The sequence below is a fragment of the Rhea pennata genome, chromosome 2, assembly GCF_028389875.1.
Source record: "Rhea pennata isolate bPtePen1 chromosome 2, bPtePen1.pri, whole genome shotgun sequence".
Classification (NCBI taxonomy): domain Eukaryota; kingdom Metazoa; phylum Chordata; class Aves; order Rheiformes; family Rheidae; genus Rhea; species Rhea pennata.
This window is the reverse complement of record NC_084664.1, coordinates 5,657,671-5,675,324: the sequence shown is the minus strand read 5'-3', so window position 1 is coordinate 5,675,324 and position 17,654 is coordinate 5,657,671. Positions and strand designations below refer to the sequence as shown.

The following is a 17,654-nucleotide window of genomic DNA, read 5'->3' as shown; positions in this document are numbered from 1 at the left end:
ACCACAGTAAGGCAAATCGCTAGTTGTTAGAATTTGAGCGGAGTGCCAGGTTCAGGCTCATGTTTTCTTGTATGCAGCTATGCATAGCACATTAACCCCCAGATGCATTGTAAAACCAGCAAGATACGCAGCTGACCTTTTCCTACATGGAATACTCCAGGTAAGCTAGAGGAGACAACACCAGGCAGGTCAACTTGTTCCGTCTCCTTGACATTCAGAACAGACTGGGAGAAAGATACAGATTATGAAGCTGTATTGACGCTCCGCTTGGAAAGAATTATTTATGGGCAAGTCATTTTTTCCTTTAAGTATTATCAGTGAGAGTCACTAAACATAGGCATGCAGCAACAAATCCCTCTGGAAAATGAGACTGAGGAGGAAATATTTAAACAGTTAACACATAGGATTAAAATCTAAGACTTTCAGAGTGGGTTCAGAGAATAATGCATATAACAACACTTCGTAAATGCATGGGCTGGATTTGGGGAAGGAGTTCCGTGTATCTGCACTAAGCAAGTGTACTGAGATCTTTTAAAGACAACTTTGGAACTAGTTACATGCTGTAGTTTCTTCAGAGACTCCAGTATCAGTTAGCTAGCAGCATTTTTCTATACATGACTAAACCATTCTGACAAGGCCCTTGATTTCATCTCCTGACTTTCTACAGCTCATTATTTTCTTGGCACTGAATTCTGCGACACCAAATGACGATCTGGATCAGGTTTTGATTGCAACCATAAAGACAGCTTAAGAGTTACAGCTCTTGGTTATTATAAATAGCAACTTTAAACCACCAAACAGAAACAAGTCTTCCCCCAATCATTTAGAACATTAGAGTATTAAGATCTGAATTTAAAAATCGATTGCTAAGACAAAAATAAAAACTTACTTAAAACGCTATTTCTGTAAGAGGCAGGACCATGCAAACAGTGTGCCTAATAAAGACCTCCTATGTTAATTTTAATAGTTCACAAGAAAGTATAAAAATGTCAAAGACGACATTGTGCAGCCTGGTTGTCTGAAAGTTGGTAGATCTAAGGGGAGTTCCAGCATGCTGTGCTGGCAGCTACAAAACAGATGTGAGCATCTGTACCGATTTGTAACAGTTGATGGAGCATGTGCCAGGCCACTCTATTACAGGTTCTGGAGCTGATATGAAATACATAATGAAAGTAGGTACTGTTTCTAATTATTTTCTCTTTGAGTACTGTTGCCTGCATTTTATCCTTGCTTCTAAAACTCTATGAATTTGTGGACTAACATTTCTAATCATGAAGTGAGCTGTCACAAAAATACTTAAAAGGAGAAGCAGAAAAATGCAACAGGATCTTGAATTTTCCCCCCTAAGCCATGAATAGAGAACAGATAATAAAAGTAATTACCTTGTCTTAAAAAAAATAAAACCTCCAAAAAACAAAAATAACAAAAAATTCCTCTTCGCACAATGAAGGAGATGCAGTAGCAAAAGCAGTTTGCCCTCCTTACTGTAATCACCACTCTGAGGAACAAAAAACATGCTATAGGGCAACTTCACCATTTAGAGCTAGGCTAGTTATGCAGGTTCTACGCTGCTTGGTAATTTTCACAACTGATAAGACCTCTCACACGAAAAGCTAAAACTGGAAACAGATGAACAGTCACGATTACGACACACTGTCAAGATGTGTTTGCTCTAGTCCTTTCACCATTTGCCTGTTGAACACTAGAACCTACTTGCAGTCTGAAAGTGGACACTAAATCAATTCGCATTTTGAAAGCTTATTTTCTGAGTCAGAAAGTTTGGGCAAAGACCAGAAAGACCAAGTTACACGTGGGTACCTTAAATACTAAGAATACTTACTGCATTTTCAGGATGGAAGATGTAAGATGCAGGAGAGTTATCTACTATAATAACTTTACTCAGCTCGCGTCCCAGTCGACTCAGATCCTTCACATAATTTCCTCGGTGGAAAACGCAGGATTCTCTAAAGAGCCTTGCCCTGAACACACCCCAACGATCCAGTAAGTCTGCTACTGGGTCTGCATACTTAAAAATAGAAGTTAGAAACCTGAAGTTAGCAATCTGTAGATAAGACTATTTCCAATAAATGTTTTCTCTTCATTTGGTTCCTTCTTTCTTACTAGCTACCTGCAAACTTGAAGTGTTTACTACAACGATAAAACACAAGTTATCTTTCTAAAGAACATAATTTGCACGCTAATGTTTTCTGTGATTTATTGATTTGCTTTTATTTTTAGGGTCATCTCATAGTTGTCCTTTCACATCTAAAAGTTGGTGGATCCGGAGACCTCACCTAAGATTACCATAAAACCAATGAACGCTAACAGAAAATCAATAGGAATCCAATTCCAAAGTAAATTCATTGCATTTTATCTTCAGAGGTCTTGGGAAATTAGGGCATCTGACCTTGATGTAGCTTTCTCAAATGATGCCCATGGAATGACTGGGTCAGTAAGAATCTTCAAATCATCAAATTACATAACCAGGCCACAGAAGATCAGATAAACATGTCATTAGGAAAAATGCCTGGTACAATATTGGCAAATTCTCAAAAGGAGAGCTGCTCAAATACATCCATCTTTATATAAATGATACTTTAAGTGAGGCATGACTTTGGATCCAAAATACGAAAAAAATCATTCAAGTAAACATATCTAAATAAGAAACTGGAGTATAAGTGACTATATGCTCAAAAACTGTAGTTAGAACTGAATTTTGTAGGATAGTAGTTACTGTTTTTATAGTATTTCTTAAATTGAGGAGTAAAATTAACACTGATGTCAATTATCTCTTGACTATGAAAGCTATTACACAGATAACTGCAGGGAAAAAAACATTTTTCAGGATTTTTGCAGTGTGACTGAACAGACTATGATAAATAGGTTGCAGGGAAGACTCCTCAGAGTAAAGCAATCTAATAGATCAAACAGGGTCCTGTCCCCTCTCACCGATGTCCACACTCTTAAAGGCTTGCAAATACTGTTACATGAAGTTACTGTGCTAGAACATATTTTAAAATTATCAATATAATTTTAAAGCAAGATGCCACAAATGCATCGAAAGAACCGAAGAATTTAAGATGTCTACTGCTGTAACCACAAAACTACCTACAAGGTACTACCGCTACCAAGGATCAGAGGGCACAAAATATTCCTGTTGATGTTTCTGGCTTTACAGGGCCTAATTTTCTAACTCCAAATTATAAATGCACCTTGACAGTACAAAAGTGTGCTCCATGTTTTTGTACTCAAGTAATTTCTGAATCACCGGCTGATTATGCAAGTAGTGTTAAATACGGTGCTTTTTATTTCATGCCCAGCTTTAATAAACTGCTTTAATCGCACACTATTTGTTCTAATTTCCCACTATAACCATGGTAACTTGTAAGCCTTTCATATTGGCATTCAGAGCGATGCATGTAGGCTACATTATGAGACGAGCCCATATGTGATATTGTTACCATGGTGACACTTACCCACACACTAGCAGACAAAGTACACACTGTCAGACAAAGAAGCAGAAAAGAAGGGGAAAAATTAAGATAGTACCAACTCTGGAAATAGTTATCAATAGAAAAGCCACTGCAAAGTCCGCTAACGAGCGCTGTAAATGGTACTGTGAGGCAGAGACTGACAGACCTTGGCTAGACTGGCTGTGAAGAGCACACATTCAAAGAGTTCTCCCATCCTTTGCAGAAATTCATCCACATGTGGTCGTTTCAACACATAAACCTGGAATGACAATGACTATTTAGGTCAAATAACATTTAAGGTAAAATGAGGGGGAAAAAAAACATACAAAAACCCGCCCATGTTACTGTAATCCTAACACTTGAAGAAACTACGTTAGTATGCAAGCAGTTCGAACAAAAGGCCGAACGGAAAAAGAGCATACAAGATAAAAGTAGACATTTAGCAACGAGAAATTTGAATGCATGGGCTGCAAAGACCCATGCTGCTTATAAAATTGCAAGTGCTCTGCATCTTCTGGAGTGCTGCTTTCTGAAAAGCTCATTAAAGGCAAAGCGAGTCAGTAGGGCTTCTCAAGAAACCACGATTCAGATCATATCTGAAATGACTTCGGTGCTGCTGCCTTCAATCCCGAGCCTTACAGAAAAAGTAAACCTGAACAAACTGTTATGATGATAGGAACTGCACAACATGGAACTGTTTTCTTCCTGTAGCTAATCAGTTCATTTTCTAGTAGAGCTGATCGGTCAGTCAGATCTGTAGTGTGCTACTCGTCAAAAATTTCCATAGCACCACTCAGAACGTGCAGCAAATGCCACTTTTAAAATTCAGTGGCAAAGCCTACATCATCTTCTGTTTTAGCCTTGCCACAGATACTCACAGTATCTCTCATCTTAAATAAATATTCTCAATTTTGCTCTTCTTAAACAGCTCAACAAAGGAGCTATTTTGCCTACTCGCACTGACAACCATAGGTAGCCTGGTTGCTTATACTGATTAATTAATATTAAAACCATCTCTGCTCCTCTTTTTAGAGGGAGGAAGATGCTTTGTGTTCACAGAAAACACCAAGATAAGATAACTCCAGTCCAGAAAGCTTACAACTAGTTCAAAATAAACTGGAAAGCTTAAGGGAGGGAGTCTGCTTGAAAAAATATTTATCTTGTTTGCAGTTAGATTAAAAGTTTGAGAAAACACTGGCAACATTTTATCTTCTTAGTTTAACAAACAGTCTGTAATACTGGAAATGTCAAATTGAAAAGTAATGTGTAACTGAATTTAAGTAGTACAAACATGATGCAACTTCAGCAACTTTTTTCTTCATGCGTAGAAGTGGATTAATTGTATGTATTTTACTAGATTCATAGTACTAAAATGCAGAGCATAAAGCACCCAGAAAAAAAGCCTGAAGGAGAAAAATACGGAAATGCTAGCTTGAATTTAACTGTAACAATTGAAGCCTTTAGTAAAAAAATTGCATAATAGAGACTTGAAATGGAAAGCCTAAATGTGAAGGCAGAGCTTTATTAAAAACATGTATGATGGAGCTGTACATTAACGGCTGAAAAGATGTTAATTACTTTTTCACATTGCTTTATGCAGCACATAAAGCATGAAGATTTGTTTCGAGTTAAGTTATTTCTATTAAGTCTAACTAAACTTTACTTCTGCCATCTTAAGAAATTCAAGCAATACATTCAAAGCAATGCATTCAGACTTTGATACGGAGAATAATTTATAACCTGGATTTTTTTTATACACTTTCAAACAACCTCAGCAGGCACCTGACCAATCAATTATGTGTGTGAGACATTTTACGAATTAAAGACACTTAACAGATGTACTTCAGCACTGCTCTCTTTCCAGATAACTGCAGTGAAGTTTCCTGTAATTCACTGGGCATAAACCAAGTAATTTCCTCTCCAACAGTGCGATTAATTTTTCACTTAAAACTAGCAGAACAACTTTCTTCAATAGTATTTCCTTTCTTCAAACGTTTTAAGACAGCACCCTTGCAGTCGCTCTCCATTTGAGGAGTGTATTTGATTTGCCAAGTACGAGGAAGGACAGCACGACGTGAGTTACTCATTAACTCCAGAATTCATTATGAAGCTTTTTATTTTTCAACCTTAAATCCTACTCACCCACACACTTATTTTTGAGCCACACAAAAGAATTCGCACTCCAAATTCTTAAAATCAAATTCTTGGAGAGTAAGTACTGGAACTTAGCATTACTTTCTCTTTAAAAAAAAAAAAAAAGAATCAGTGTTTTCAGTCTCAGAGGAAGCAGTCCTCCTTTTCCTCTCCATCCCTATCTAAGCCTGTGTCAGCGAGGCATTTCCCCTTGGGATGCAACTACGGACTCCAGGCCAAGCGTTTAGGTGCTTGCGATGCATCCCGTCTCCTTCACGAAGGGAGCGTACAGTAAATCAACCCGGCAGCGAGAGTGAGCTTCCTAACCACAGGCCTGTGCACAGAAGTGGGTTTAAAAAGTACGCGGCCTACGCTCTCTTCTGATGATCTGCAGGCCTTCTGTAGCCCTGTAGCAGTAACTAGTACTTATTAGCCCTAAGTATGCAGCATTTTTAAGTTGTATTGATGCCATTCTGCAGTTTAGACCTCCTGATCCATCACGGAGCTCCCTCTGCTTCCCAGTTCGGTATTTCTTGCTTTTTTTCCCCCTCATCTTACCTATGGGGCCCTGGCCAACAGATTTTTCTCTCTCTTTCTCTCCCCCCTCCCCAAGCACCTTATTAATAAGGCACAGAATCTATCAGGATGATGTCTTACCACATTTTTTTCCCCTCTCTTTTTCTACAAAGCCTCTACCTTTTCGTCTCCTTCTTTTAAACATTATTTTTTCCAGGACAACATTTCTTAGTACTCTGGATGGATATTTCTCTCAGCGTTGCTCTGAGAAGTCACACTCAGATCCTGAAAGTAACTGCAAGCGGACCAGTATCCCGGGCTACACAATCTTCTTTGGTTTACTTCACAGAAAAAGCTTTCTTCAACTGACAGCGCAGCTCTTTTCTCCTCTTCCTCATTTGGAATTTTTTCCCTTCACTTTGTTAACTGCTGGACTTGAATCTCAATGCTGCATGGTTATTTGTGGCTTGGCTTCTTCCCTGTTGCATGACGTCTTCAGTTTAAATCTCTAGACTAACTGGCTCCTGGCATTTTTCTGAGATTTATATACCGTCCTCAGGGCATTCAAAAACACTCCAGTTTTTCCGTGCTATATATGCTCACTAAATTATTCCTTATCACATTAAGGATTCAGAGGAATACAGTCTTTTGCTTTGGGAATCTTACAATTTTGAAATATGAAACAGGCACTAGACACGTTTTCACATGATTCTATATTTACAACTGTTAATGGTAGAACATAAGCAGTTATCTCTAATTGTTTCCAAGCGTTCAGTATTTCCACATACGTTCTCCATACCTCAAAGCAGTCTTAACCTGTAAAGACTCAGTATTTACAAACCAGAAGAGAAACCCAGCTTAATTTTAATCCATTAAGACAGAGAATGGTCTTTTAAAAATAACTTGAAAATAATGCAATCTTCAAGTAATGACAAAGAAATCTGTCCATGACTCCTCAAGCTTCTGTAATCTCCTATTTCATGGGCTGGGCAGATCTTCTGAACAGGAGGCAGGAAATAACACATGCTCGTGTCTTGTCTTCCTGGTTCACACAGTTGTGGTTGCCTCCCAGTGCAAGTAACCAAGAATAGGCCAGCTAGAACGGATACAGCCTATCCTGGATTACTTGAACCAGGTCACAGCCTTCTGTAAGGGAATTAAGGAATTTTGTCCTTTATAGGAAGAAAGTTTGTTATTCCAACAGCGTTCTCCTCCACCAATGAAAAATATTTGTACATTACATCCAAAGTATACGCGCTAAACATTTCTTTAGTTTTCTGGTAACTAAAAATGAGTAATTATTAATTGAATATAAAAAAAATACTTAAAAACTAGTTTTACTGAAGTAATAAATTAAAGAATGAAATTCTAAGTAGTATCAAAACACACTTCCTGGCTGCCCTCTTTACTCCATGAAGCACAGCATGAAGCACAAAGGCACTACAAGTTAATTCAAATAAAAGGAAGGACTGCTGTACCCTAAGACTCTTCAGTCACTGTGGATTAAAGTTATTATAATGCATGTTTTTTTATCTGGGGGCTGTGACCACTCTGCACTTGTTAAATGGAATCACGTTCCAAAAGAGAGGCCAAGTTTGTGCCAAAATTAAGGTATGAAACAGACTGACCATCTTTTCAGCACCCACTGTTTTCATCTGCAGTAAGATTCCTCTAAAGGGTGCTCTCAGTTGCAACATACTTCACTGGACTTCCCAATTTCTCATTTATAATTTGGTAGAACAAGGACCAAACTTGACTTCCTTTTATTCAGAGAGAATTTAGAGAACTGGCCAAGATAGAGTCAGTTTGCATTAGAAGCACCCTCTTTTCTAACTGCTATAATTTCCAACAGGAAGCTTGGAATTAATCTGTAGCTTTATATGTCTTGTAGGCAGGCATAGTCTCTGCAGGCAGGAAAACATCTATAACAAAAGGAAAAGAGGCATCTCTACAACATGATTTATTTCTTGTAAAACAAAGTGACCATGACAATTCCATTCTAGCAGACAGGTATGTTAGGCTGGAGACAAAGATGGGAGAGGGAGAAGTGTTGTTCAGAAAAGCTATTTTTTATCTAAGGAAATTGGTTTATAAAAGTACCCTTTAACATGACGATTTGAACTGTCCCGCCTGCAGAAGAACAAGAGCCTCACTGACCTTTGATTATAAAGGACATAAGAGAATAAACTTTACCATGAACAAAAACTCGCTAAATAAGTCTGTCTCAAATCTCTTGAGAATGTAGAGCAATACAGGTTACTTCATAAGTGAAAGCATTTTAATTTATCATGTAATAGTAACTTGTATTTTTGTTATGACATTTGAAGAAAACTTCAGTCAAATTCCTATCTGAATGGGTACTTTCAAAATAGTGTTCTCTATGGAGTTGGGTCTAAGACAGAGCTTGAGTACAACAACACTTCCAGAAAACCTCTTGTTTGACAAGACACGATGTTACTGACAAAACATATATGAACTGTTGACAGTATAGTTCCATATATGGATCCTGGGATATTTTAAACAGGTGGAAGTACTTTCTAATGCCAACTGTTAATCCTTGAGTATGTAAAACTCCTTAAGAAAATGGGCAAACATTATATAGATGCTAAGTTCTGACAGGTAACACAAAAGGTGTCGACACTGGTTCACTTCATGCTCTGACTGAGAAGTTGCAGATTTCAATTGGGAACCACTTGCTAAAACTCTACAGCCTGTGTTAATTCGTGTCAGACTGAGCCAGAACATGCACTCCGCTCTTCAGATTATTACACTAAAATGAAGAAAAATATAGGTGACAGTTGTAATTAGGTTCACTGCAGAGTTGGTTATAAACAGGAATCCAAGACCTTGCCTATTCTGCATACCCTATAAATTACCTTTAATTCAAGGATATCTGTTTTCCTTATTTATTTCACTTTAACAGCTCAGATAGGACTAAGGTATTTTACCTATTAGAGATTAAGAACTTGAAACACAAAGGGATCAAGCAAGTTCCTAAGAATTACACAGGAAAGTTCCACCAGATCACACTTAAGAGACTAACTTCACTTGATCTTCTCTGTCAAAAGCATCCTTCCCCCCCTTCACTTTTAGGATATGCACAAATCTACTCCCCTTGACCAGAGTTTTACAATTATCTATTTAAATAGAAACTCAAGTATTTTCCAATGCAGTCAATCTTGAATGCCTAACTGCATTAAGTTTGTTAAGAACTTGAAAATTTGCAGTGAAGAGTGGAAAAGCATAGGCAACTGTATTTCCAGCTTTGAGAGCTTGACCGTAAAGCCTTAATAGTCCTTTTTTTTTAAATATGTAAATATTGACAAACTAAGTGGTCATTATACTAGTTATTTTGAAATCATTAGACAATTTATTTCTCTTCAAAAACATTCTAAAAAGTTTTGGGAGAGAAAAAGTCTACCTTATAGCACCAAACAGCTAAAGCCCACATCAAATGATCCTATCACCCTATTACAATAGATAACCCTCAAGAAGTCACCTGTATGTTTTAAGCTTCAATTACTGGCAAACATAACTTAAGTACCCTAAATATTGTTTTTTTTTTCCCCTATGTAAAACAGGCACAGTATAGATGCTGTCAGAGCAACTATCATTTTAAAACATGTTTCAGTCCACTGGCTGATATTTAATAATTATTTTAACAAAGTAACAATTACATTGATGGCTTTCATAACATGACATCAAATAGAAACTATGAATTAACTTTATAGCTTATGAACTATTCCAAGATAAAAATACTAACATACTCGTCCAAGCAAAAAATAATGTATTTACTTAAGACACCATTTTAGAAATCAAGGTATAACAGATCTTCATTGAATCATATCTAGAGAAAATTTGCAGCTCAATAAAAACCCAGAATAACCATCAAAAACTGTTTCAAACAACTTGCAAGTTTCACATATCAGAAAGGCTCAGATTTACATCAACCGGTACAACCTGCCTCCAGCATGAACTTTAGTGTCTCTGAAGAGAAAAATCTACAGTACTACATTTTTTTTCATCCAATACTTTCAGAAATGACTAATGATTAAAGACACTAAACTGAGATACATAAAGAGGACAGTTTCAGATTGAGTGTTTTGCATTCACTGAAAATCATTTCACAGTGTCTTAAATTTTGAAAGAGTAAGACACGAACAATTAAGTCTTAATTTTGCCTGGACCACTTAGAGATGCTCAAGTTCATGAAGAGTCCAAATCAGAGGAGCCCAAGTTACTTTCAGGAGAAAAAGGGACAGAAGTTAAAGATTGGCACAAAATCTAAAAAAAAAAAAAAAAAAAAAAAAACAGATTTCTGGAAGTATAAAGACATATGAACTACTGACAGATACTGAAGCTTACTTCCATCCACTCGTCTATGTCGGGAATGAGAAATGCAGCATTTAAGCAGTTTTTCCTGGGACTAGCAATGTTTGAAAACTTTGTGTTCTCTGCATTTCCTGTTTAAAAAAAAATTTACAATCGACCAGAAGTACTGAAGTCCTGAAAGGGTTCTTCCAGAGAACTGAAGCAGTTAAAACGGAGACTACGAGTTGCTTAGAAACTACGTACCTGATGGAATGTGGATGCCTTTCTGAATGCTCTATGTCAGAGCATAGCTTTTGTATATAGCAAAAAGACCAGTTATTGAGTGTAATACAGTAAACATGGAGAAAGATAGCAAACACTCTGCGGACACTGAGGACAGGTCCACAACCAAGTCAGTGCTGGGTGAACAGCAGCGCTTACCTGATGTATGGTTCCATCAATTTCTACAGGAACGATGAAATCAGCATTGCTAATTGGCTGGAAGAGCAACAAGAAAACAAATCAACGTTAAAAATAAGATCACTAGGGAAGAAATTTCAGAGGCCACAAACAAAAAAGCCCCCACCAAAACAAATGAACAAAACAAAAAAAATTCACTATACCTTTCAAGAATGAGTTCATAAGCATTTTTGGCTACACAAATTACTTTGTGTGTGTCCTATACGTACAAAAGTTAAAACGTTCTTATGCAGCAGTATTTACAGGATAGTGTTTCCCATCTTCCCTCATATCTCTAGAGCTTCATATAATCTAAAACATTTTACTGCTTGAATAACCTTCACTACTGCTGAGTACAAACTGAGTGTGCTTACCACTATAGATATATAGTCAGATAACTTCTATGGAATCTGAGTGGATGACTACAAAGAGATTCAGCTATTTTCTTCAAATATTCAAATATAAGTACAGATTCTACTTTAGGTAATCAATTACTAAGTAGTTAAAAATAAAGAAACTGATAAAACTAGCATCTGATATATTTTAACCAAGAGCTGCAACAAGGGGTAAGTAACAGTCACGATTCCCAGAAACCTCAAAAACTTGCTATACCAATCAAACAAATCATGCAAAATTGAACTTTAATGCAAAAGAGAGGAGGAAGCACAGTATCCAATATCTCAAATCCATTTTTCTAACCAGTTTGAGACGGTCTACTACTTAGACTAATTATGAACCACCACCAGTCTAGGAAAATGATTCCTTGCAAAAAAAAATCTTAAGAGTAGAAAAATGTCCTTGCCAAAAAAAAAAAAAAAATCTTTAAGAGAATACAGCTTAATCTTGGTTAGACAGTAGTGGTAGCTGGTGAACACAGTGCTAAGAATGTTTACTAGTTTAAATGGACCTCAGATCTGTGCAGAAACCTTCACTGTGGCTCATGCAGTACCTCTGTGATGAAAAGATCACAAACATGCCTGGGTGAAGTTTGTAACTCACATCACGCTCTACAACATGGAAACAGTTGAGGCACAGAGCTGACAGATTTAGCTTTACACGGCTGATTAACAGAAAATAAAGTTCACAGATTAACGCTTACAACGAGGACTGGTAATAGCATGGCTGATAGCTGGGGTGACATTATTAAGCTTATCATGGAGAACATCTCCACTCTGCTTATACTCCACTCAGACTTATACTGGCTTTCCCATGCGATTTGCTGGATCAGACAAAAGATTGATCTTAAGTACCAGTAAGAAGGGAGAGCTCCTGAAGTGTTTAGTCTATAAACAGTATTCAAACCACTTGAAAGAGTGGTATCAAGAAAGCAGAGAAGTATTAAAGGCAGATAGAGAAGCAGATCAAACTGAGAAGTCTGAACAGGTACTCTAAGAAATAACAGCAGAAAGGGAATTCTGCAGCATTAACCTGATAGCATCACTTTGAACCCATTCTCTGGAGAAATGAGATTCTAGCCCCACTGCCACAATACCTTTCAGAGAGAGTAAGGCCGCCATAAGGAGTTACGCTGATAGCCATAACTGCAATTGCAAATACCAAAGTAATAAAAGAAGCTGGTATTATCTGACTTCTGAAAATGCTGTGTCAGAGTAAGAAGCAACACTGAATCTACTTGTACTGACAAACCAGTAAGGGGAAATGAACCTTTAGAGCAGCAGATGTTGAAAACCTCAGCCTTTTCGATGACCACTAGTGCTAGTATGATCTGAAGAACACCTCATACAACTGCAGATACAAGCTAGTTTTTTCTTTAGCTGACACCCTACAATATCTAAGATGTGTCCCTTTTTCTACATCTGAAACAAGAGAGAGGGACAGCTCAAATCTGTTATCTGCATGGAGATATCTACCTGAGAAGATGATATTCTGCAGAATCTCTAATTGCCAGAAAACAGGCACACAGAAGAGTTCTGAAGCTTCACCTTAAAAGAAATATAAATGAACTTCAGTAAGAGTTAGCCAGCAAAGTTTTTAAGGGGGTGCCAGCTCCGCACATACTTTGGAGGTTTGCATTCACTTGCAAAATTTATGTACGTACGACTTCCTTAAGCAAGATAAATATTCTGTACAGACACAGAAAGCAGAAACAGTTTACTGCAAGCCGCAAAGGTTTTGAAGCCCATTGATCAAAACTCAGCTACGACTGAACGTTGTTACCGACAGGGGAACAGCAAAGAGATGTCAGGGAACACGTTCTGTTTAGACAACCAAATTTTTGCTTACAAAAAAACCCTACCCTTAGACTTTGCAACACTAACCAAACCGCTCAACTACATATTTGCTTCCCCCACTTGTATTCTGGATACTAAGCAGCTGTCTCATTGGGACAATAGATAAGGAAGAAGGCATGGACTGGGGTTCTGTGTTTCATCATTACAGGAAGACAGGGAAGTCCACAACAACTTGCTGGCTCAAGGTTTCTGAGGCTGCACACGTGTACAATATGTAAATACCTCAACTGGGAACCACACAGACAAACCATGAAAGAAAGTAACATATTTCTACCGAAAATCTTTTCTTCATTTGAAAATATTTTTGTTTAATAGAAAGCTTCAAAGTTTTAAACACGCTTTAAAAATCTTTCATGGCTTTCTGAGTATGATTACATTCCATACTTGCATGTGGTTTAATTTATTTTATATTTCCATCTCCTTGATTTAATAATTTCTGATTTTTGCTTCTATTACTGTTTTATGATGGGAATCATAACTATAACGTCTATCTATTCCTTTTTGCTCTTGCCAAAGCACCCTAGATTTATTTCTTTAATATGTATTTAACATAAAAGACTAATACTACTTAAAATTTCACAAATACATAGGGGCATAAAAAGATGCTTCAGATACCGCAGCTTTCAAAAAGAAGCACTTTAAAAAATGCTGCATCTCTGGCTGTGTTTAAAAAAATGCATCTGAAATATGAAGCCTATTTCATAACCACATTATGTATTCAAAACATGCATATGTTTTAAATACAGCCTTTTGCACTAAAAAAAGCACGGATTTATCTATGCTCTTACATTTTTTAAGTTGAATCTGCCTGAGAACAGGCTTTAAGTGATGGGGGGAAAAAAAAGAAAGAAAAAACCTAAAGAAACTGCAAAAGGAACATAATTATTCAGGCAGAGCAGTGTAAACACAGGTATTAAAACTCCTAGTCTTCTGGAAATCATCAGAAGATTTTTAATGACCATGATGGCCTAACTTCTGCTGAAGGATCTCCCTCAATGTCACAAAATCCAAACAGCACCACTAAGTACACTGAACAGAGTGCCAGATACTAAATAACTAAAGCCATTATTCCGAAACCTGGTTTTCTGCTATATATTACCATTCCAGTGCTTCATGTTATTTATCTGTGACATTGTCTTAATTAATATGGTGTTAGTACCGCAGAAATCATTGCCACTTTTGCTTAACACATTTTACTTCAAAGGAAAAAAGGACCAGCTTTCTCTTCCTAGAAGAACATACTGTTCAGCATTCAAGACTAAGAAGGATAATCTTTTAATTTTTTTAGATATCATTTAATATCCATAAATACAATTTAAATACTCATTAAATATCATTTGAATAAATGTGATGATTAATTTTAAAAAATGAGCTGAGTAAGCACTCTTGGCAATAAAGGCAAAACTCCATCTTGCAAGGATTTACACTGTCAACTATTAAACATGTATTTCCTTAAAATGGTTTTAAAAAAAAACTCTATGAAAGACTTGAAGGGCATTTCATTTTCTTTCAAGAACCATAAAAACACAGCACAATGTTATCCACAGTATTCAAAAAGAAACATTCGTTTTTACATTCCAGATAGTCTAATACTTCGCTATTTTTGTAAATTCAGACTTTCACATTCAGTTTTCCCTTCCTTTTTTTGACTCTCTAATTAGGAAGGCATACTAGCTCCCCTCCCAATCCATCTGTGTTTCTAATTTCCCTGAAAAACTCTGAAGTGCCACTTCAAACATGGCGTAGAAGACAACGATCTGGAACTGAGGTTCAGAGATTCTTGCATGCCACCACAAACTGGTAGATACCACTAGGCACAATGAAGAAAGAGAAGAATCTTAGTTTCGTTTGACTTGAAGGCATACGAATATTTGTTCTAGTATCACCATATAAGGTCATCTTTAAGTCAACAAAGAAAGGCTGTTGCCAAATTCTAACCACAAGATGAATTATGGCTTACATATTTAAAAGCTGGCAACTAAATATTTGCTGGATTAGACTATGGGATTTATGCTTGCAGTGAAAAATAGAGTGCAACCAAAATCAGAAGACTGTAAAGCTAGTGGTAACTCTGGCTTGGTACTGGTACGGAAAAATACTATTGCTTCTTAGAAGTTCTTGAACATCAGTGTATAAAACTAAAAGATGCTTTATCACATCTGACATTTGCTGATCAGAAGGACTATTAGTATTCTGAGTCAATTTACGTTATTTGTATTACGGAGTTCTATTCTAACTCTAGACCTATATGAACAATAGAAAAATACCACTACACCCACCACATGCAGGATTATGAAAAAGTTATAAAAGTTGTTTCTACAAGATGACTGACTCACCAGTAACAGCTAAAATGCTACTTGATTTTCTGTTGTGAAAGCTCAGCACTTAAACAGGCTTAAAAACTATGTTTGGGACAGCAGACTGACATTTACTTACCCATAATACAAAAAGCAGTCTTCTCTGGCAGTGGAGCACAGCAATCACTGGTACTCAAGAACTACTGGTTTAAAATATATCTACCTAGCCTAAAGCTGTGCTGAATTTCTGTTCTGCTAGGCTAGCTGCAGCATCATTTGAACATTGAAAACAAAACCTTATTTTCAGAGCAACAGGTTTTGTACCTGTTAGATACAGCTCTCCATTGGAATAGTTACTATTGAAAGCCATAAGGTCAGTAATCATTCAGATCTTCTTTCATTAACTCCCTGAAAATCCTCCTCCCATCTTGCAAAAGTAATATTTGCGTTACTTCCCTTAAAGCCAAATTAGGATGAATAATCATAGAAGTGACATTGAAGCTGCTGCAAAAGAAGCTCATGATCTGTGATTAGATATAATGCTAGGTTTTAAATAACAAGAAAACAGGAAAATCGAGAACTGCTGAATGCCATGAAGGAATTGAATGGCTTAAAGCTATAAGCTGAAAAAAACCTAACAGAGTGATCTGAAGGAGAATGTTTTCCTCTATAAACAAATGCAATAGTGAATCAAAAGAGTTACTGTGCATCCTAGGATAGTCTGTAAGACTCGGTAATGTGCTAGTGTTGAGGTTTAACAGCTCCTATAGTGCTCACTAAAAGAATCAGGTTACAAGGGATCCCTTATGAATTTACGTACCTTAAACGAACTGTGCACTAAAGTTTCATCTAAATCAATGACCACACACTTCTTCCCATAGTCTGATGCTGTCAGTTCTGGCAGGAGGTATTTAGCTGGTGGCTAAAGAAAGAAGAAAAAAAAAAGTAAACTGTATTAAAAGGGCACTTTTCCACTAACATTAGTATTCTGGTAGTACTCACTGACAATTGAAATACATGAATCAAAGCTGAGCGTTTTTCTGGGCCCATTGCAAGTACACATACGGAAAATCAATGCCTCATGCAATACCCATACAGACTTTTCTATTTTTCAAAATGAAAGGCTTGTGTAGAACACACTCCAAAGCACTGGAAATGAAGATGGCAAAACACCACTATTAGCAAAAACCACACGGAGAAACAGGAGATCTTTTCCCTATGACACCCTTTCTAAACGTCTCAGGTTCTGCTGCCCTTGGTTTCCTACTCAGAGTCAATGCTAGTACCAGAAGCACACACTTCTGTCCCTGTCACCCAGATGGACATTTACACAAATCATTATTTCCGTTTGCTATGATATATGCTAAGATGGAGAAAACAATTCGGAAGGAAGACACCATAACTAATTTTATCTTGCAGAACATGTCTCCCTGTAACCTTTACCACTTATTAGGGTACTGATCAAGTGCTTTCACATGAATTATGTTTAGAAGCAAGCCATGAGAGCTATGGGAAAGAAACCTCCCTCAGAACAAGTGGATTTTGTTTGTTTTAAACAGTATGCTGCCCTTCACAAAATGGTACCAATTACACAACATAAAGGAGGAGCTCCACAAAAATTTTCCTAAAAGCACAGACGACTTTCATACTGTATAGTTTCTGAAAGAACAGAAATTAGAGATAACTATTATTTGGAACTGAAACATTGCTACAGTGTCACTGGCTTAGAGAGGTCTTTTTGGTGAATGAAAAGGACTAGTTTTATAGAAAAATATGAATAAGGAGAAGCTCAGGACTGACAGGAAATTAAATACACCAAGATATAAAAATTGGATATAGAGCTCTGCTTCATTCTTTTGCTATTGTTTTAGCTGTTCTTTTGAAATGATGTTGCTGTGGTAAGGATGCAGGATGATTCCTTGTTCTTTTAATACAATAGCCTTTTATAGAGGTATTTTCAGAGACCTGTGAGGTCACCACTTTTGCAGATAGTGATGCAATGAATAAATAGCACTGAGCACAATACGGCAACAAGCGCAGATTTTTTTTTTTTTTTTTTTTTTTTTTATTATTAATCACTGACTTATTTCAGATTGGTATTAGTCAATGATGCCTAGTAAGTTATTGTTTAAAAGTAGTAACTAGTCTTAAAACAAGTAAGATTCTGGACTTTTAAAAAACAACCAGTCCTTAGCCAAAGTATAAGTTCTTGA

The 17,654-nt window shown here is 36.8% G+C and overlaps 1 protein-coding gene across 4 annotated transcripts in view; it reads right to left on the bottom strand.

The window, feature by feature from the left end:
• Window positions 1-17,654, bottom strand: part of CTDSPL (CTD small phosphatase like) — an 85,933-nt gene that overhangs the window by 4,636 nt on the left and 63,643 nt on the right. For all 4 annotated transcript variants that reach the window (XM_062568755.1, XM_062568757.1, XM_062568756.1 and 1 more), the window contains 4 exons: window positions 16,262-16,363; window positions 10,875-10,931; window positions 3,640-3,732; window positions 1,841-2,026 (listed from right to left, as the gene is read on the bottom strand). In XM_062568755.1, the coding sequence (XP_062424739.1) occupies window positions 1,841-2,026; window positions 3,640-3,732; window positions 10,875-10,931; window positions 16,262-16,363 (438 nt within the window). The remainder of the gene's footprint in view (window positions 1-1,840; window positions 2,027-3,639; window positions 3,733-10,874; window positions 10,932-16,261; window positions 16,364-17,654) is intronic.